Source organism: Leuresthes tenuis, unplaced genomic scaffold (assembly GCF_036924035.1).
Source record: "Leuresthes tenuis unplaced genomic scaffold, fLeuTen1.0.hap1 SCAF_13, whole genome shotgun sequence".
Classification (NCBI taxonomy): domain Eukaryota; kingdom Metazoa; phylum Chordata; class Actinopteri; order Atheriniformes; family Atherinopsidae; genus Leuresthes; species Leuresthes tenuis.
The window spans coordinates 10,185,374-10,206,694 of record NW_027325367.1 but is presented as its reverse complement, the minus strand read 5'-3'; the positions used below and the strand labels follow the sequence as shown (position 1 = coordinate 10,206,694).

Here is a 21,321-nt window from a genome sequence, read left to right as displayed (position 1 = left end):
GACAGTCCAGATAGTTGATTACATTCCTGAATTACCAAAGTCCAGCTATGAATCAATGCCATACCTGCAGGTCTGAGGAACTCATGTTGAACGTTTTCCACTGTTCTATGCTGTCAACAGATGCTTGAGGGTTCAGCTTCTTTCTGCTGCTTTTGCCAGGAACTCGCAGCCTCTTTCCACTTCCCTAAATACAGTTTTTCGCATCAACAATATGTCTAAAGAACAAGTTGATCACACAAATATATTTGTAATATTTCATGTTGTGCATTTTTAACGTATGATTCTAAGACCAGCATAAACTCACCAGACCACTGTCATCCTCATCATCAGCATCCTGCTGATGCGGTTCTTCTCCTTCCTCCCTGTCACTGTGGTCATAGTGATCTCCGGGATCCAGGGACTCCTGTGATTGGTTGATAAGGCTGCGGCTGCGGCCTATAGTGCCCAGAGCCAGCTGGGACACCGGAGAGAGCAGGCTAGCACCCAGACTCGTTCGCTGGGGAAGAGAAGAAGCAGAAGAAGAGTTTTGGGGTAAATAAAATCAGTGTTTGTGATTGTGCTGGAACTGTTCATCATCTTTGGGTATGACTCACTTTTTCACCGTCAGAGTTGGCAGCATTCTGCTTTGCAGTCTTCAATAATTTGCTGAGGGGTTCTGGGAAATTGGAAAGGTACATATGGAAATGAGCACTGTAATAATAACATAGATGTTGTTTTTAGTTCAACTCCTCCTCATCTAGTCTTAAATAAACACAAAGTTTACCCGATGTTTGGCTGAGATTCAGCAAATTTTGTATTTCTCACCTTTTCTGCGTCCTCTGCGAGGAGTGGGGCCTTCCTTGGTTTGAGGGGAGTCCTTCTTGTCACCGTCAGGACTGTAATGAAACCCAGGATGATCTGGGAAAACAACAGAATTGCACAACATTATTACTAATTAAACATTGTTAAATCTGGCAGCACATGGATAGAAGGAAGATCAAATTAAAAAAATTGAACTAGATTAAACTAAACTCATTAACTCCATATAAATGTAATACAAATTGGCACTTACGTATCGCATCCATCTCCAAAATGGCTTGTTTGGCCTGGAATTCAATAAAATAATTGGGGGTTTAGAAGGTTTAGATTTAGATTTAGATTAGAAAACATTTTGCCACTAGGTGGAGCCATACTACAGTCTTGATAGGTTCAAGTTAGACTTTTAACAAGCAGCCAGTGGTGGAGAGAAACAAAGGATGTTAACTTACATCTACAGCACCTAAGTACACTTTTGAGGCACTTATACTGACTATTTCCATTTATTATTCCACTCTACTACATTTCAGAGGGAAATATTACAGTTTGTACACCACTGCATTTAGATGACAGTAATAACTTGCTATCTACTCCGTGATTGTCATCTGAGGACAGTAATTGTTAGTTTCTACTCGCACAAGACTGAAGGCAAATGGGGAGTAAAAAAAGTGACAGTTGTGGTAGAATTACGGAACATGAATGGAAGAATTAAGAGCACATGAAAGTAAAGACAGAAAAGGGAAGTATTTTAAGTGGAGGCACATTTCAAAGTCTGTGATGAGCTCCTCATACCTTGGCAGGAATTTTTGCAGGATGGTTTTCAAGTATGAGTCTTTTGAGGTGTAAGATCCACATGCGCTTGTCTTGCTGCGATTTGGCCTGGGGTCAGAGCACAAAACATCACAGAGAGGATTATGTCATACAGGCACTTTAAATGCAGCTCAGAGGATTGGGATAAATCCTTCAAAATATGGCTTCCCTACATCACACACATTAGATTTTCTTTTTCAGTGCATGCCCAAAACATGGTGGTTAGGTAACAACAATGACTGCCTTTATCTTTTAAATGCTCAACATGTCTGAGCAGCTCAGAGAGATGAGCCTAAACTATCTACAAATCAATGAGACACCTGCAAATAATCATCACACTTTCTGACTCTTGCACAATGTAACTAGTAACAACAGAACATTGTCAAACATATAATTATGTTTAAAAAGTGTTTGACGTCATGCTGGGATGTGATGCTGTGTGACTTTTAGAGCAATGCTGCTATACCTGGACAGTGTGCTGGAGTTTGGGATTCTTGTAATGAAACACGCTGAAACTCAGGGGTTCTTTAGGAATAACCTCCACCAGCATCAGGTTGCAGCACTACAACAGATGAATAAGTTGCATTGAAAAACGCTGTAGGAACAGAAACATTTAAATACTCGGCATCTCTTTAGGGCATGTAGTTCTTCAATTAGCATGACTAACCAGGATGTGAGCCTTGTATGTGTAGGTTTCTTCTCGTTTTTTGGTAACTAGCAGGAGCTTGTCAAACAAGAAGAGGGTTCTTTCATTTTTGGCACGCTGCAGGCGAAACGTTCCTTCAAGAACCAACTCTCCGTAGCCGATCAGATCAGGGCCCTTCCAGTTGGTGAGGAGGCTCTGGATTTCCTGCAGTGAGCAGAGTTACAGAGTGAGGGGAGTTAGATAACCCTGTTTGTTTTGACACGAAACAGGAAAAACAATTATGCAATTGCAATGGAAATCAGAGATTTCTAGTTTGCGTCAGAAAAAGACCCTTTTGACCTGCTGCTGTACATCAAAATTGAATGGAACTAATCCGTTCTTTCACAAAACAAAACAAATAATTCAGAAAAAGCTGAACTTAAGTGAAATAGTGAGTGGAACAACTGTGATTTTGACAATTCAAAACTATTAAAACAGAAATGTAGATCATTTAAAAGGGGGAGAAAACAGACTAAATATTACAATGAAAAAAAAAGAAAGACCCATTTTAAAAAGCACAATGATAAGTACAGGAAAATATATATAATCAAGGCAATAAAATAACAAAAAGTGAGATTTTCTCTTGTGTCAATACTTTGTCTAGACTATTAGAGTAAATGCTTCCACACATCCCTCCATTCGTCTGACCATCCTGTCTCCCAGCTGATAAAAGAGGCAACCTTCCCTTTCATCTGTCTTCTTAATGCAAGGCCATCATTAGCCTGTGGAAAATGCAGTGACTTGCGTAATATATGGGGAAGATTACAGCCTTGGCTCATCCAAACGCTACAGAGTTCACATAACTGCTCTGCAGAACAATAAAACAATTGGCTCCTTGAAAAGCCTGCAGTGTCTGTTTTAGTTAATGAGAGACTTGGAAAGCGTGTGTGAGAGCGCTTGTTGTACCTGCAGCCTAACAGCATGCTCGTGTTTCCTCTTCATGTCGTTTATGTGCCAGGCCACTCGCTGCATGGTGTCTATGGCTTCCTGCACGACCTCATAAGTCTCTGTGTCCTTCTCCATGTGGTTGGCTATCTCCTGCACAGTAACACGTGCAAACCAATTATGTTATCATTTGCACAAAATCTAAACACACACACTCAAGCATGTGCATGACCTTATTTGCTTGCATGCATACAAACATATTGGTTTTTTTTTGTTTTTTTTTTAAATGCACTAATGCAAGAATATATATATATGGACATGCACAGGAACATTCATACTGAGTGCCATATGTCTGGACATTTGGCTCCTCCAACAGAGCAGAGGTGGAAGCTGAGTTGACTCTACATGTGTCTTTGCACCAATATAGATAAAATCATTACCATACACTTACAAACGTGTGCTTGCACTTATACTTTCCTGTGAGTGAAGGGTAATCTCTATGTATGTCAGCGTGAGTGTATTTGCAAGACGGCAGGCAGACAATCGTACATGTAACAGGAGGTGGTACTTGAGAATTCGCTGCACTGGCTTGAGCAGGTAGGAGCCCAAGGGCAGGGAGTGCCTCAGAGATTCCTGGCGCTCGCGGAAAAACTTGGCCAACGCCTTATTCCTCATGCATTCTGTGAGCACAGCCACTGACCTGTGGAGACAAAACCCAGCAAATAAGACGTTAGGGATGTGTCATGAATCATCATTTGACAGCAATGAAATGGGAAAGTTAAATGTTATAGAGCCTCTGAGTTACTGTTCTAAAAAGGCAAAAGATTCACACTCTAATGAAAAAAAAATGACATAGTAGGGACCAAGAGATTTCTCCACTCAATTTATACCAAAGTCTCCCTGATCTAGCATTTCTGAGATTGTAGCTGGGGTTCTGCAGGTTCAATGCAGGAATCCTCAGCCATTTTACTCGTGACATGTCTTGTAACAATAAACACTTCTTCAGTTCTTGTTAACAAGGTTATAAACAGAGATTTTAATATCTAAATTCAATAATATAGAGAATAATATTTAATAATAATGTCATAATGTTTTAATTTTCAGCTTATGAAATGTGGCTCCAGCATTGTGTTATATTATAAAACACCTTTCAAACACAGAATTAAATCTAATTCTAATTTAAAAAGTGTTTAGCTGCTACTTGATTCTGTATTAAGAACTTAGACAACAGAAAGTTTGTAAAACACATTATGACAACAAAGGTCATCAAGCCAAAAATCAGACTCAGTCCCCCAACTGCATGATAGATCGATTGATGCTGCATTTCTAGCTGAGCCAATGCTAAATAAACTTTGCAACACGTTATAGTAAAACAGTAGCACTTTACAAGCTTGTATGAGGCAGAATTACTGCTCAGTGGAGCTTGTTTGCTGTGTGACCTACTGAAGAATAAAGAGCTTTTTCACCAGCAATGGAGGCTGCATGTGTGTCTGTGTGTGTCGTGTGCATGTCTGCACACTGGAAAAAGACAGAAAAAGACAGTTGTGAACTTGTTTCATTCTTCTGTGTCTTGTGTGTGTGTCTGTGTGTGCACATGTGCATGTCTGGATGTCTAAATTCCAGTGCGGCTTCACACAGGCCTCACATTGTTCTGGAGGAAACCCGACCTTAGAGCTCAGTATGACCATGATGCATCTACAGCCTCTGTGAGTGTTCGTTTATGTGCAATCGTCTCCTTGTATGTGTGTCGTGTGTGACCTCTGTAGGGGTCACCAGCTGTGGTGTGGATGTGGGAGAAGGTCTATTGCAAACAGCTGATGATAGCCCTGTCACACCCACACAATCAGCATTCAATTAGTCACCATTAGGATGTAAAAATTGGGGATGCTTTTCTCATCGAACAATGGTTGCCCAAGGAGAAGGTGTGTAAGGCAGGTGCAGGACATCTCAGCATGAAGAAAAGCCTCACGTTTCAGCTAGATTTAATCATGCACAATGTACACCCTGACAAAAAAAATCCCCCCCACATTATTCTACACAGGTGTCCCATGGCACCGCGGCACTCACACAAAGTAGAATAAAACATTAACAGTGTTAGGTATGATAAGGTGACAACTTTAATACCCCATCTGTCAGCATGAAAGCTGTGGGGATAAAAGAATGGAGGGAAAAAACTGGAACAAGAAGCATGAGGGGAGGAAGAGAGACCCTGAGGCACAACTGACGGTAGACATTTTGACTCCTGCTGAGGAGAGCTCCATAGAGCATGTCAGCTCGTCAGGAAGGGAGAAAAAGGTAAGGCACAATGAAGCCATGTGAGACGCTGGGAAGGCGACAGGTTGAGGTGAGATTGGGTTGGGATAACAACTGTACAGTAGGCTGCTGAATAGAATAGTCAGTGACCCAGACATAAACACCCGCAGCGGCTGTCTTACCGTGGGTAGTTGGTGCAGTACTGGGTATAAATGTGGAACTCTTCGCTCTGCGAAAAAACACAACAAAAACAAATGAGTTAATGCAGTTACGCAACAGGAAACAGGACCACAATGACTGAAGAGAGATGTGGAGTTTCCCTCAGGAAGCAAATGTTTGTGAAATCATTAACATAACCATAAATATAACGATCTTTTTGTCATGACACCTTTGCAGCCGATATCTGCATTACTTTTGAAAGCCGTGGACATCACCACAAAGATGGCTTTCCTTCTTTGTGATGCAGTCCAAATCTGTACAGCAGCTTCTGCTTTTAGTCGTGTCTTCATTGCGTGAAAATGTGCGTCAATCGAGTCGAGATCGGGTGTTGGAATCAGCTATTAAAGAGTCTGCCAGATCTTTATCTTCAAAAATTCCCGTTTTTCTTGCACAGCGTGTTATTGGATTCATTCATCTGTAACCGGTTAACAGTACTGTTTATCGCTGTACACTTCAGAATCCATCTGGTTTCTTTTGTCTTCTGTCACATCACCCGTAAATTTTCGTGACATGGCGCCATCGGATGCTGAGCAAGCCCTGGCTTGATGTCATCACACTGCCTTCAAAGTATCTTACTTACGTTGTTTTATAATTTGTATCATGGGCCGTTCAAAGCACTCTTCATTATTTATTCATCTTTTGACAGTGTCCAATCTGACCTTCATAATCTTAAAGCTTTTGAATGGTTTGCACCTAGTAAACTCTTCTCTTCAGGGTAAACTTGCATAACAATATCCTTTGTTATGTTTGTCACCTGTTTCTCCTTCTGTGTTTGTATCTGGCACTACGATGCCAGGTGTGTTATCTAACAGATATGATAAGAGAGAAGTAAAAGAGAATAAATCTTACAGGGTTCAGTGTCACCCAACCTCTGCTGATGAACCCACAGCCGCTGAAGGCTCAACTTTGAACTTTGCTGTGTGCTGCATATAATGGGTACACATGCCACATACCGTTGGAAATCTGAGATTCATGTGTTTCCTTTTCTGACTGTAGCCCTCATGATCAGTGCCAACGACACCCAAAACACACATTAACCAATTGAGACTACACACATTTAAATGTAGATACATTTGTCCGAACCTGAACAAAAATATATGAATATGTTCTCAATCCATCCTGACTGCATTCACCCCTTTATTTAGCGCTGTTCACTTGTGATCTGATCACCTAGAACGCATGTTAGCAGCAGGTCTGAACAGCCTCTTTGACTAAATGTTGTGGGTTCCCAGCAACAGCTTCTAACTTAAAAAGCCTGCTTCAATCAGACTGTTCATCTGCTTAGATAATGAAGAAATAACAAATGAATGACTCACAGCTCCCTATGACAATACTTACGGGTTCACTGTCCAATTAGATTTTTTCCCACTAAAATGAGGGTTCTGGATATAAAAGAGTTATAATTCTTACATGACTCTTACACTTGGGGTGAGAATATCCATAAATAAAAGATTGATTTTGGTTCCAATTGTTGGTTTACAACAATTGGAAATGGCCCATTAAATTGTACTTACACATTCAAGGTCTTAAAAGAAAAACTGTCTCACAGCAGTCGCAGCGAACATGAGTTCTGCATTACTCTTTGTTATGATCTTGTCTGGTATGCAGTTTATTTGGAGGCTTATTCGAGAGATCAGCTGCATTTCCTCACAACAGCAATGTTTCTATGACAAAATCTAACACAGGTTTATGTTGAAATACACAAACAAGAGTCTGCTAATAGATTTTTGTATCATTGGAGGTAGTTTAAAAACAGGGAACCGCTGGAACCATAAACAACAAGTAAAGAGGTTTTTAAACTTGCATGCCTTATATCAAATTGGTCAAAACTTCTGGTGCCATACTCTCCAAGATTGATCTACATCATATTGTCCTGTGTATCGCAGATCTCACTGTATCTGCAGTTACTGCTCATGTCAGCTTTGATGACTGGCTGGTTATTACATGTTTACTGCTCTATACAGTCTGAGCCCACAGACAAGGCATCCACTCTCCTCAGCTCACTGATCCTAATTGAACCTCATCCCCACAGCTTATGATTAGCTGAGTTGTAGCCTTTAATTCTGCGTTTATCTCTACAGCCCTGAGAGCATGGATTAAACACCCCCTCATTCCTCATCGCCGCCCCTTTAACTGACACATTTTCCCACCTTGCATACCTCTCTTAGCATCAAAGGCAGCATGACTTATCAAAGCTGGAATTAACCTCTTTGGTCTCATCCCTCATATCAGTCCAGATTTCTGCTTATTTATATTTCTGCAACACATTTTTTTAATCCTATCTTCATTGTTCTTTCATGGATTTTCAAGCTTTCCTCTCTGTTTCTTGGAGGCCTCAAGATGAACCCCTTGCTGTTGCATAACGTGAGAGTCTAATTGAACTCTATTTGTGTTCATAAACGGTAGGGGGGAGGATTTGGGGTGGTGGGATGCAGGATGCAGACAGCTTTCAGGAAGCGACATCATAAACACGCAAGACAAATGACTGAGGTCTGTCCTAGTACATGTACAGTAGACATACAAACATACAGAGCAAAAGGACATTCAGAAACTGTAATGTCTGACCCACAGTAAATGCACAGTATGCACGTATAGAATATGTGTAAATGTTTGGTTTTATCAAAGTAAATAGAACATACCCCCAAATAAACCTCAGACAAACAATGTATCTCACTAAAACATACTAACGAACACAGAAGCACACAAACACACAGACTCTCACGAATTGTCAGCCTGAGGTGCTCCGTGGGAACCTTCTTAAATTGAAGAGCAGAGCTCTCCTCCTCCTCCTCCTCATCGTCTCCAGCAGTCTGCCACCACAGACCAAGCCTAAGCACTACCAGATGTGCCACCATTGATCTCTGATGACACGCAGTCTTAATACACACTCCTAATATTCCTCCGCACCAAAAACACAAACACAAGACCACAAAGAACAAAACTGGACCAATGGGATACAGATTTTGCAGAGCATGCATGTGTGCACACACTCACATGTCTACACACACTCTTTGAACCTGACCAGGAAACCAGCAGACCTTGAAATAACTCACATCTATAATACACTGTCTTTTAGAAATATATGCAATTTATGCTAAATCATATAATCATCATATCCTGATTCTGCATGTTAGAGTTTTTAACTCTGAGCAGCTGCTACACATAAAAATGATCCTCCTATAGGAGACCAAGATGCAAAAAATATGGAAAAATATCTACTTGTTGGAGCTGTGGCCACTAATCACGACAGAGGGAAACAAAAGAAAAAGTTCAAGCTGGATCAGAGCCATCAGTTTAATAACAAAGTAATAAAGCAGCAGACGTTGCTGGTGCGCGATTTGTCGAGACCGGACTGGTCACAATGAGTCAGCAGGTAAGTACTAAAAGTAGTAAATCATACGGACGAGAGAAAAAAAGTTTTAGCTCTTAGTGTAATTGCACTCTGTGCTTCAGTCAGCATGTAGCAACTCATAAAACACTTTAAAGGCTTACTCGAAGCACAGTGCAGTAAGGATATAGGCACACAGAGGAGAACATGAGGATAAATAGCCAATTATCTCAGAGGCAGAGATTAACAACTAGACTTGTCTCTTCTTCAGACACTTTGTTGGATTGTTATTCTTGCCTGCTGAGACTAGAGGGGTATTAGAATTGAGTGTGAGTGTGCAGATTTAGCTGCAAATAGAAAAGGAGAGGTTTTGTATTGGTCAGGTTCTTAGCAACCAGGACTTATGTTAAGTAATACAAAGGTGAGCATCCTGCTACCAAGTGTCAGCCTGTGAAATCAGAATCCACACACAAACTTCCTTTTCTATCTTAGTGGTAATGTCCATTGACATACTGAATTGCCCTGGCTTATACCATCACCCTAACAGCTGGATGTCTAACCCTAACAGCTGGATGTCTAACCCCAACTTTAGTCTAAACATAACTTTAAATCAATTCTAACCCTAGCTGTAAAACAACAAGTTTTTATCCTCAGAAATCCCCTCAACCATGAAGGTCCAACCATTTGTAACCCATAATACCTGCTGCACCTAGATGCTGGTGTGAAAAAGTGCTCCATAATCTGCAGGGGAAGATGACTGCGCTAAAAAGAAGACAACAGAAATACTTGAAATGGACATCTGCAGTAAGAGTAGAGTCACACAGGAGAGAGGTTATCATAAGACGGAATCTCGAGACGGGACCGCTGGATGAAAAGCTTGGTGTTCCCTGTTAAAGCACCATGCTGTCGAAAAGAAAGAGTGCCTGTTTTAATGTATCTGGGAAGGAAAACGTCCAAAACTTATCACTGAGCTGTCAGGACAGACTTCTTCTGTAATCGGAGGGGTCTGCATCTGTTTGATTGGAGTGTAAAGACTGGAAGTTTTCAATCCCAGATATAGGAGAACAGGTACATTTAGCTAAAGCCATCAGCTTTTAGAGTGTGGTGGTTTTCATATGGTGAGACTTACTTTCAGCTGGCTTCGACCCAATCAGACCCCTGGCCGGAGTATTAAGCAATTACCACAAGGATATTCCACTGTTTAAATGATCAATAATACACTGCAGAGAACCAGCAAACAGCCTATGAAGTAAATCAGGTTTTCCCCCCATGTGACAACCTCTTTAATATTTCTTTTAACAATAATTAGCTGCTTACAAGATGTCAGTGTGCTTGTTTGTTTACGAATCTCTGTTAATTATGCAGTAGTGATGTGGGCTGCCATAAAACCAGTCTGTCTCAACAACAGCTGCTTTATTTAGGAAGTCCATGACGCTGACTGTGACCTTTTTTTCTTGGGACGTGGTAAGACAGTTGCTCTGTGGTTTTGGATGTAATTGCAGTACGGGTAGGGCGGGAATGTAAAGTGTTTAGGAGGAAGTGCTGGAATGCAACACGTTATCATGGGACATGATCACACGCAATTATTTTGTGGGTATGGACGAACGAAGAGCGGGAGAGGAATTGCATCTGAAACACACAAACATATTTACCAGGGATACTTGAAGTTGCTGAGCACAGTTTTTCTTGATGAAGCTTAAAACTCTTTTAGATTTACTGTTCCTACCTTCATTTTTGTTGCACATGAAACTTACTTCATTCTCACTATCCAAATTAAAAAAAGGTACCATTCTCCAGAAACGTTCAGTGTCTTCTGAACTGAGGAGGCTATCTTTCTAATAGTATTACTTTATCATTTTTTTTTATCTCTTGTATGCCTTCGTGTCTGTGTGCGTGAGTCCAAAGCAGCTGTATGGACAGGTTTCAACAAGCAGAAGAAGAAGGTGCATGAGGCAGAGAAATTACTCAGAACCTTTGCTTGAACCAATATAACAATACAAAGGTACTCAATTAGCAAGTAAAACCTTATTAGAACAAGTCATAACAGAATTAAAAGTATTTGAAGTACAGAACTTGAATAAATATATCTGATTAGTTTTCAGTGAAACAGTGAAATGGATAAGGGCGGGGGGGTAAGTAAAGGAAAAGACAAAACCATCTTTACCTTGGACACAAAGCACTCTGCAATGGCCACAGGGTCTGCATGGCACTTCTCAAGATCATGAAGGAGGTTTCTGAAACAGAGGTTACAGAAATAAGTCATTTGATATGAAATATGCTCACATATTTGTAGGATTTTCACATAAAAGTGCAACTTCTTTCTCCCATTTCCTGGTTATGTGAATATGACTTGCTCTTCCAAACAATTGCTGTGCATTTCAGGACGAAGAGTCACCTTGAGCACAAAATGAGGTCTTAGGTCACCTGGTGCTGCACAAAATTAGAAACTTCCATGAATTCAAACAGCCAGCTCCCATGTGTAGCTGTGTGTGCCTGTTTGAATACACACTGTGGAAATCGGCTACTGTTGAAGTTATTGTTTCATGGCTAAAGCATGAGGTCATGGTGACCGCTTTAAACTGCTTTCATGCTTCCATTTACCAGCCAGTTTGTCTGTGCGCAGCAGCTGAGAAATGAATAGGTTGGAGAAGAATGTCTGCAGACCACCGCAGATGATGCTTAACTCACAAGCACACAGGTTTCAGCTGTGTGTAGGACGTGACAAACGCACACACCTGACTGCTGCAACAAAGCTTTAACCGGAAATAAACAGGTGGCTCAGCCCAGTTTCACTGTTAGCTGGACATTGTGGAGCCAGAGGGAGACGAGAGTCTGTCGGTGTATTTTTGTGCAATAGAAACCTTGTTAATTGCCGATTCACATGTCAGCTAAAACCGGGTTTCTGTGCAGCTGAAGGAAGTTTCAAAGCTGAGGGGGGAAAAAAGACTAACTTTTACAGACTTGTGTAATGCTTGGGATGTGTTAATGATGGGTTATTTTTGACTGAGTCTAATATTAAAGGTGTTGTGATGGAACTCACACAGTTTCATTCAAAATAATATAATTCATTAAACTTGCTTTAGAGATAATCCACATAATAAGAGCAAATAGCAGCAGGCAGGATCTCTCTCACACGTGCTTGGTAATGTGTGAAACTGAAACAGCATTTGTGGATTTATGAGCAACATGACCAAGAACACTTTGGGAAAGTATTGATGAGTAACTGCATCCTACCTTTAGAAGCTTGAACATTCACCACTCATTTCAAGTGGCATTCCTCTCACATTCAGACTCTTCAACTTGTATTTTACTGAAGGAAATAAGAAACTGCAACCTAAACTCTGAAGAAAAGAGTCTGACACTATTTTGCAGGGGCAGCATCCCTGTATACTACATTTACCTTTGGAATAGTATAACAAAATACAGATACGCTTTTTTTCCCCATACACCAGAACGTTAAGGCAGTCCAACCAGGACGTTCTTCTGAATGTGGCTAGTCAAACAACAGTCATTTAGCTAAACTAAGTGCGAAGTGAAATTAAAAGGCCTAACAAAGTAACAATCATATGACTGTTTAATTTGACGGAAAATCCAGGAATCAACTGAAAAGTTTCAACATTCAACAAAGTTTCATTTCATGACAAAATAATCTTGTCTCATGTCAAGACCAATATCACAGCTCTCACTTTTGTGAACTAATTCTGACTCGAGATCATCTTTGTTCTCCAGTGTGTGTGTGTGTGTGTGTGAGTGTGTATGTTGTACCTGTTAAAGTGGTAGATGTCCCGGATGTTTCCAAACAGCGAACCTTTATCCTCTGAGCTCAAGGCCAGTCGAGACTGGTTGCTGATACACTCCAAGTAATCCTGCAGAAACAAAGATAGAGAATGACCAAGTTAGAGGGAGTATAAACAGAAAAGCTGACATCTTAAAAAAACAACTCCTTTGACACACATTGCATTATACTTTTGCTCATTTTACCATAGCAGCTTTCAAACTCCCTTTAGCTCTACTTTACACCGTTTTGCACAGAAAGAATAACATTCAAAGAGTTGCAACCGAGAGCAGGATATTCTATCAAAAAAATCCACCTGTTAAGGAAAAAGATTCTCCAATCCAGAAGTGGATAATCATGGATTTCCTTCAGTAACGAACACATTATTGTTGGAGCTTATTATACAAAATTAGTCACAGCGGCTCATCAACAAAGTGAGGACTCGATGAGCCACATCACTGAAGTGTAAAGTTCTGCCAATTCAAATTAGGTCAAATTCCCACTTTAATTAGTAGTGAAGGGGTAAATATTAATTAGGGGTTTAACCGTTCATTTCTTGTAAACCCCTGAGCTTCTTCCTCCAAGCACACCAACTTATTGTTGTAGAGTTTGTTGTCGTCAAATTAAAGTGTGTGAGAAAACTAAAAGCCAAAACAAGCCTTGGACAGCAATTTAAATGCTCTATTAGCCCTTTTTAAAACCGGATAGCCTGATCCCTGTCTTGCTGTTTTGTGTAAATATCTTGATGAGGAGATAACGCAAGCCATTGTGTTTGTAAAGTAATCCTTCAATAGTCAGACTGTTGCTGGGAAACACAGGTTTAACACGAGTCCGTGCTGCAAAACAGGTATATGTCTACTCAGGAGGATTCAACTCTGTGGGTCTTATCACTGCCTCCATCACTGCCGTTAGTGATGAGTGCTGATAGGATGGGGACTAAACACTAGCCTCAGGCCTCCCTCCACCCTGCAGGAAGAAAGTGAGAGGTGGAGAGACAGAGACAGGTGAACCAGCAGCTGGAGGAAACAGTAGGGGATTGTGTTTGTTCTTTCTGTGCGAGTTGCATTTGGATTAGATTTGCATCTTTCTTTTATGTTATTCTGCAAATGACCAGAATAAGAGTTAGAGAATAAGAGTTCAACCTATTGACTTGTTTAATAAAAGATTGAGAAGCTGGAGCTGTTAAATGGGAAATCCTATGTTAAATGGTGTCCACATAAGAGACTGTACGTTACATATGGACGGGCAGCCTTTACAAATTATGCATCTTCTCTGTCGGAAACACCTGTGTTTATGCCCTCTAAGCCTACTCATTCCTCATAGTACATTTACAGAATTGGAAGATCCTCCACAATAGCAGCGATAGAAAGAATTTCTTGGTCAGTGAAGGAGACAGGACACAAGGAAGAATAAGTCAGTATGAGCACAAATGCCCCCAGATTTTGGACTGATGGCTGGTCAAAACAAAATTCGTCATGAACTAAATCAGCAAACGGATCACCAATATAAAATCCATCCTAGTCTCTCACTACTGCTTGTCAAAGTCTTGTGATACTGGTAAAATGATGGTGTGTAGTCACACCACAGTCAGTCTCTCTGCTCCCTTCTATTAAGTGTCTCCTGTTTGTCTGTTTCACTCAGATGAGTTAAGCTCAGATAGTATTGGATCCTGCAGGCGACTAAAAGCTGCCAACCTCAGTCTATCCCTGAAATACAATTACACAGTGAGAACACAAACACACAACTGATTCAAATGTTGTGTCATGCACACGTATGGGATATCTGTTCAGAAGGAGAAAGTGTTCTGATGGCAGCTAAGTTACAGCTTTTAAAAGCAGATCACAGACAACAACTGGGCCATGAAGATGTTACACCAACAGGCTGCCCTCGACATGCACAAACACACCCAGTGATTATTTCATCACGTACAACACCTCTCAAGATACAAAGGAGGGAGAAAGAGGTAGACTGTGCCTATTCGCTCTATTCAGTCCGTTGACTGTATTTCCACTCTGCTGCTTCAGTTTCTGTTCCTGGAAACATTTTATTCATCCATTAACATTGTTGTTATAACAGTTAAGACTGACCAACAGTCTGTTAAACTGTTTAGATGTACTGAGGGAATTCTGACAAAAATTATTTGCTGCGTAGCTTCAGCTCCAGCTCAGTGATCTCATAAGTTTCAGAGACTCAATATGAGACATCCCATCAATGTTGATTTTCATTGGAAATCAACATTGATGGGATGTCAAAGAAACAATTGAGGAACAAATGTTAGCGGGGAGGGGCATGAGTTGGTCATGTTCAGAATTTGTTGACTATTGGCAGTAATATGTAAGTTGAGGCTTTATTAGCCACAGGGTCAAAGATCTGACCTGCTCTGACCTCTTCACTCATCACACAGCCTCAGGGAGCTCAACAATAGTGTTCAGATCAGCACACACGAAGGTTCACTCCCTCTTAAGCATCAGACATGTACAATCTTGAAACTTTCATGTGTTAACCATTAGTGTCCTAGAGCAATCTTTTTCCAAACACCAAACATAACCTTGCAGTAGCTATTACTAAGCTATTACTCCAGACAATGCAGAGTGTAAACAACCACATCTATGTGATTCAGTATTTCCACTGGCCAAGTGATGTTCCCAAATTATTTCCAAATTCCTGCTCAACTTCAAATAGTCTGGTCATGTGTTCCAGATCTAAGATTGGAAAAGAGGAGAAGAGAAGAGAAAGCAAGATCAGAGCCATCTCTTTAATGTTGTTTGTGGATGATGGATCAAGCTCATTACACACACACACACACACACTGGTTGAGTCAAGGAAGGCTGGTCCTGCAGATGCAATAATACACTGGCCTAAAGAGCTCAGTGTATTGCAAGTTAAGAAAATACATTAACAAAATTGAAATAGCAAAAAGTCAAGCAAACTGTCAGTACAGTAATTAGAAAAAAGCCATGCAAAGCAAGAGAGCCTAACAACAGTGGTACTGACAGATGAAACACAGGTGAGCCCAGAAGAGCCTGGGTAAATATTTGTGTCGAGGCTGTCACACCCTCTACTCTTGCAGGAAGCAGCCTGGTCAGAGGGATTACTAAAGCAGGCGTTAGAGGACAGCTCATGTAGGACAGTGCTGATACTAAATAGGTTGATGCTGTGCATTTGCTGTAGATTCTCTTCACATAGCCCAACTGTCAAGTTAAAAGCCCTATTCATAGATACAATCAGCGCAATCTATCTCTGACACACTGACTGAAACTGTCATTTCAAGAGTGAAGAAAAACACAATGCATGTCTTTTCTAAAGTGCTGGTGAAGAATTTGCTGTCCTGCCATGTAAGTGTTGCTGTCCAGGGACTGGGTGGTCTGATCTACTAATGGCAATAGGTGGTCTGCAGAGCAGAGGCAGTAACGGGTTATTAAGTGCAGCTCCTAAGCTCTGTTCAATGTTTTCCTAGCCTACTTTGGACATTGTTATCTTAGAGCTAAATCCCTCTTCCTACTTTCCTCTATCCATCCCATTTCCTCACCTCTGTGTCCTGAAGGAGGGAGGCAAAGGAGGAACATCAATCAGGAGTCGAAACCCAAAACCGCATAACAAAAACAATGCTTCTTCTTCCTCATCACATATTCTAAATATATTCATTTCCTTCTCTTTTCTACTGCTGTTCTTTAAATGAATGTTTTTTAACCCAAATAACTAAAAAAAAAGTATGGCTAAGAAGGAGGATGTAGGAAAATGAAGGCAAAGCACTAACACCACATCCAAATACAATAGTTCCCACTCAAACATTTTATAATTTTTCATTACTGCCGATTCAAATTAAACTGTGGGATGCATAGGTAGAACACAGGTAATTTTGGCACAACTGATTATACATTTTACAGAAAAAGAAGTGAAAGAAACTAAGAGAGGAGAAATAGAGAAGAGAGCAAGCTTTGATGCAAACCACTACACCCAGTCCCTCACAAAGCCACTCAAGCGCTGACTGGAGGCAATGTATATCTTTGCAGTTCAAAGCCATCATCACACACAAGCACATTTGTTTGAGTGTGTATGTATACAGCGTGTGTGTGTGTGTCTGTGCATGCAATACAAAGGCACTGGTGTCGTGTAACTCGACCAAACTTCTCCTCTAAGCGCAGTTGACCTTATTGTATTAAAGGTTCCCAGCGGGTAAGAAGTAGTTCATGTCACATGTGAGAGGAAAAACCACACAAAACCCAAAGGATGTGTGTTATTTTGTGATTTAGAATGATTTCCCTCCCTTAAAAGACCAAGGCCAGGCAGTCCATGGACTGACACACCTTTAATGATAATTTGAGGTCAGCTAAGAATTGTTTCACTGCAATTTTTTTCTTTTTCGTCTAAGTGAAAAATTGGATTTCTGAAAGGGTAAACTACATACTCCAATTTCAGCTTCCTTCTCTCTTTAATGAATTAAAAAGTGGCTCCCAGCCTGGAGTCATGAGATAATTAACGGTGAAGGATTTTCGGAAAAAGTATATATATTTTTTGTTAAAAGGCAACGACCAGTGGTCATAGGAAAGCAATAACAAGCAGAGTTGGTCAGTGTTGTATTCAGGTTCAAACGTTCTTGTACTTTACTTTAATACTGCCTATTTCACTTCTATCTTTATCATTTACCATTTCAGGGGGAAATAGTATACATTTTACTGCATTACATTTGTCCCAAAGTTTTGATAAGCTTGGTCTATACCTTCTGTTCGCAGGGGTGACTTGGTGTCTTTTGTGTCGTGTCAGCTGGTCCTGTGTACCTTGAGCATGCTAGTGCATATGAATGAGCTATAGGCACAAGTCTATGATTTTTGTCTTTGGTCAGCATTTTGTATGATCAATCATTGCTGTGGCATAGGCTTCTCAAGTGGTATTGAGGGACTTTGTAGGAATTGTAAAAGATGACACAAAAACCTGTACATTTCTTATTTTATCTCTATTCCAGTGGAGATACTTGCCCTTTTTCCTTCACAACGACATCTATGATTTAGGATAACACTGCACTGATTTAAGCACATATAAAAAAATGTAGGCTTTGTGTTGACATCAGATACTTTTTTAGATCAAGATTCTCAATATCAATTCTTATGAGCTGAGAAAAGATACAAGACATGCTTCACAACCATTCTGGATAAAGCCTTTTGATCCAATAGTGCCATAATGTTTCAGCCAAAGGTGGATAAGACTATTTTTTTCTTTTGAATGTACATTTTTGCAGATGACCTCTCAGTTGGACCTCACAGGGCATACATTTCGTCAACTCCTCATACTGTATCTGATGTTCCGCCAAAAGTGCAAATGAGTCTTTGAGGTCCTACCGATACATCCGCTCATGATTTCTTACACATGTTGTGCTCAGTCATGAAGTTATACAATTTGGGATCTTTGTTCCTTACCTCCACGATGCTGCGCAGGTCCTGAACATAGGTTCTCTCTGTGTCCAGTATCTCCTGCACCACCCGGTCCACATATGTCCTGGGTCCCTGCACCTGGCTCGTCCTCTCTGGTCCATCTGGGCTCAGCTCAGGCTCTGAATGTTCTGTTGCAGTCTGTCTGCTGCCCTGTCTGCCTTCTCCGTCATTTTTGTCATCTTCCTCTCCACATCCCAGCTGCCTGGCAGGAACCAGCTCCAGCCGAATTGCCCCGGAGTCATGGTCCGAGGTGACCGTGTTACAGTGAGGGGCAGTGACAAGAGTGGAGCGGCTGCCCAGTGAGCAGTGACTGTCCCGGGAGGAGGCGGAAGAGGAGGTGGAGCTGTAGCTGATCGGCCTTTCAGCGCTGTCGGGAGAGGAGTCCATGCTGATGGCAGAGCAGTAGCGTGAGGAGGCGTGATGGAAGGCCGGGTTGCGGAGACAGCGTGCTGGGATGTCAATGGAGCTCAGGGCTGAGCCAGAGTCCGGGACTTCAGGAAGAGGGGGTAACACATCAGGCAGGTAGCTGTAATCGTCTAGACAGAATAAAAGAGAGGAGGAGATTCTTATTAACTAATTTTATTTTAAAGTCCGCTCATACCCCAACTGAGTTTATTCTTCCCTGAAATTGCTGACTTGTAAGAGCCTTGTGAGACAAATGATAGCAAAAAAAAAAAATAAACATACTCACACTAACTTCCACATTAATTACAATAAAACCTTTAGCTTGGAAGACTGCAGTTGGCTCCATGGAGTCTAGCTACAAAAAAAGTGCACATGGCTGAAATTTTGCTGCATTGCATTTAGCCTAAACAGTGTGGAAAAATGTGGACTGCCTGGTAGAGCTTAGATTAAGTTAACTTAATGTTTAAGTTAACTTAGCATTCCCACATTTGGCAGGCACCAAGCTTAAACACTAAAAAGACTTCCTGTATGTTACTGCAAACACTGTCAATACCACTTTCATATTCTTACAGTGTCCGTCTGTTTAGCATCCCGATTCCTGGCATTCCTGCTGACCAAAGTCTGACTGACCACCCGCCATGTGAGAGCAACTTGCTCTAACAGATTTGTCCTCAGTTCTACCCGAAGGGCTTTCCTCACAAAATGCATCGCTCCATGCGAAAAAACAAACTTTTTAAGTATACTTTATTTGTGCAAATGGTGAATGTGTGTTTGTGAACTGTTCCACTTCAATGCAAATAGGCAGTTAAATGAAAATACTTCACTCCACTCTGAGTTATGAATGAAAGCCCTATTTCCATGGACGACAGACCAGTTTGTGAGCACCAACAGTAGTCTCTTTGGCGTCCAGCCTGTGCCAAACTGCCAAACAACCTTGTCTACGCTTAGAAATCCGTTAAGATATGATTACCCGCCTTCAAGGTCCCTCAGTCAGGCCAGCTGAAATGAAACCACACATGCAGTATATCAAACAGAAGCCTTCCAAGTTTCAATCAACAATTTCCAAGGTCTGCTTCACAGAGAGGCTTTGATCGGAACAACAGAGAGCAAACAGACAGCGATGAAGCACGGGAAGAACAACAACAGAGAGCCTCATACCAGCTCAGTGGGAGTTTGACACCAGTCTTTATCATCAAAGCAAGATGCACTGGTGAACCGGCAGCTTCCATGTTGTGGCAACACTGATATCCAGTAGCCAATAGAACACCGAGACTCTGTCGCTGCATGCAGCAGCAACAGCTCGCTCCAAACCTGTCTCACTTCAAAGCATCAGAGATCACAGGTTCATGTTAAAAAAACATGAAACGTGAAACTGAGAACAAGCTCAAAGAATCCAGGTACAAACCCACTCTATCCCCTTTCAATTAGGCACCTAGGAGATCTTTTTGCTGCGGCAACACCTCTTTTGAGAGCTGGCACACTAGTTGAACTGGTCTGTAATAAGAGGATCACAGGTTAGATTCTGGCGACTTCTACTGCACCAATACCACATAAAGAAACTGAGCCTGCATTTCAGTTCTCTGAGCCAAAATCCAGATTTTGTTGCTGCCTGAGACAAGAAGAACAAGCTGAAAAGCATAACTTGTCTCACAAATCTTCCACTCCATCATTGCCCACATCTCAGCTTTTTAAAAATGTGCTGCTCATTTCAAATTTTAAAAAAAGTTCACCGACTGGCAAATCATCACTTTCTGTTTTTACTTTCTACTATTTTACACAGCACACCAAAATGTTTCAGAATCAAGGATGTACTGTTTGTGGAGAGGCTCAAATGTTCACTAAATTTTTCTGTCTGCTGTTTGGAACTGAAAAAAAAGAGAAGTACAAACTCAGGTTTGTTAAGTTACACGATTAGTTGATCATTTTTTTAAATGCAAAATTAATAATAATCTGTATAAGCTTTAAATCCCAGAATCAGCTTTAACACTGGTGGCCATTTCAATCTGGTCACCCTTCACTATACAATGTTTGGAAGAGGACTATAAAACGGAGCCAATTCTCTATTGCATTTCTCTTCATAGGGAAATAAGTGTTTTGCAATCATGTCTCATTTCAACAGTGAAGGGAGAGTCTGGAACACTGCATCTTTCTTTAGTTTGAATTTTGCTTCACTGATGCCAAGAAAAGCAGGAAGTACGTGAAGTTTCCAAAAACTGAAGTGGCATGAAACTGTATTTTCCTCAGACCAATTTAGAACCGATTCATTGTGCGTGCACGAACGCACGCGCGTATGTCCATCCGAATGTTTGCACTCCCAGAACTGACCCACTTTTCAACAATTAAAGATTAGAAAGGATAAATAATCTATTGGGCAAAAACAACACACACACACCAACAGTCTTGGCTTTTGGATAAGCAACATGCCGCTTCGAATATACAATGAACAAAAGGCTGTATACATTAAACACTATAACATTAATAGGTAACTGACCATTTTCTTTGCCCTTTGACAAATCTTCCTTATCACAATAGTTAAAAGTGTGTGCGCATATTTCACACAAAATGCACTATGTTTATCACTCAAAAGATAAGACTAACCAAGCTAATTACTTAATGGTCTCCACACCAGCTATTGCAGCTAGTTAGAGGAGGGCAGAGTGTACACACATGCAGCATACACACACACACACACAAACATACAAGGAGAGCAAACAAAAAACCCAAACATCAGAGAGAT

The 21,321-nt window shown here is 40.9% G+C and overlaps 1 protein-coding gene across 3 annotated transcripts in view; it reads right to left on the bottom strand.

Moving 5' to 3' along the window:
• LOC140266654 (pleckstrin homology domain-containing family G member 1) overlaps window positions 1–21,321 on the bottom strand; it is a 42,185-nt gene that overhangs the window by 5,339 nt on the left and 15,525 nt on the right. For 2 of the 3 annotated variants that reach the window (XM_072361698.1, XM_072361697.1), the window contains exons 2-15: window positions 18,165–18,715; window positions 12,741–12,841; window positions 11,140–11,209; window positions 5,611–5,657; window positions 3,725–3,875; window positions 3,197–3,328; window positions 2,273–2,455; window positions 2,072–2,167; window positions 1,588–1,674; window positions 1,052–1,085; window positions 805–897; window positions 594–655; window positions 305–496; window positions 65–184 (exon numbers count right to left, since the gene is read on the bottom strand). In XM_072361698.1, the coding sequence (XP_072217799.1) occupies window positions 65–184; window positions 305–496; window positions 594–655; window positions 805–897; window positions 1,052–1,085; window positions 1,588–1,674; window positions 2,072–2,167; window positions 2,273–2,455; window positions 3,197–3,328; window positions 3,725–3,875; window positions 5,611–5,657; window positions 11,140–11,209; window positions 12,741–12,841; window positions 18,165–18,566 (1,770 nt within the window). In that variant the 5' untranslated portion in view covers window positions 18,567–18,715. Of the gene's footprint in view, window positions 1–64; window positions 185–304; window positions 497–593; window positions 656–804; window positions 898–1,051; window positions 1,086–1,587; window positions 1,675–2,071; window positions 2,168–2,272; window positions 2,456–3,196; window positions 3,329–3,724; window positions 3,876–5,610; window positions 5,658–11,139; window positions 11,210–12,740; window positions 12,842–18,164; window positions 18,716–19,154; window positions 19,259–21,321 lie in introns of those variants that run through there. The other variant, XM_072361699.1, reaches the window with a different exon arrangement.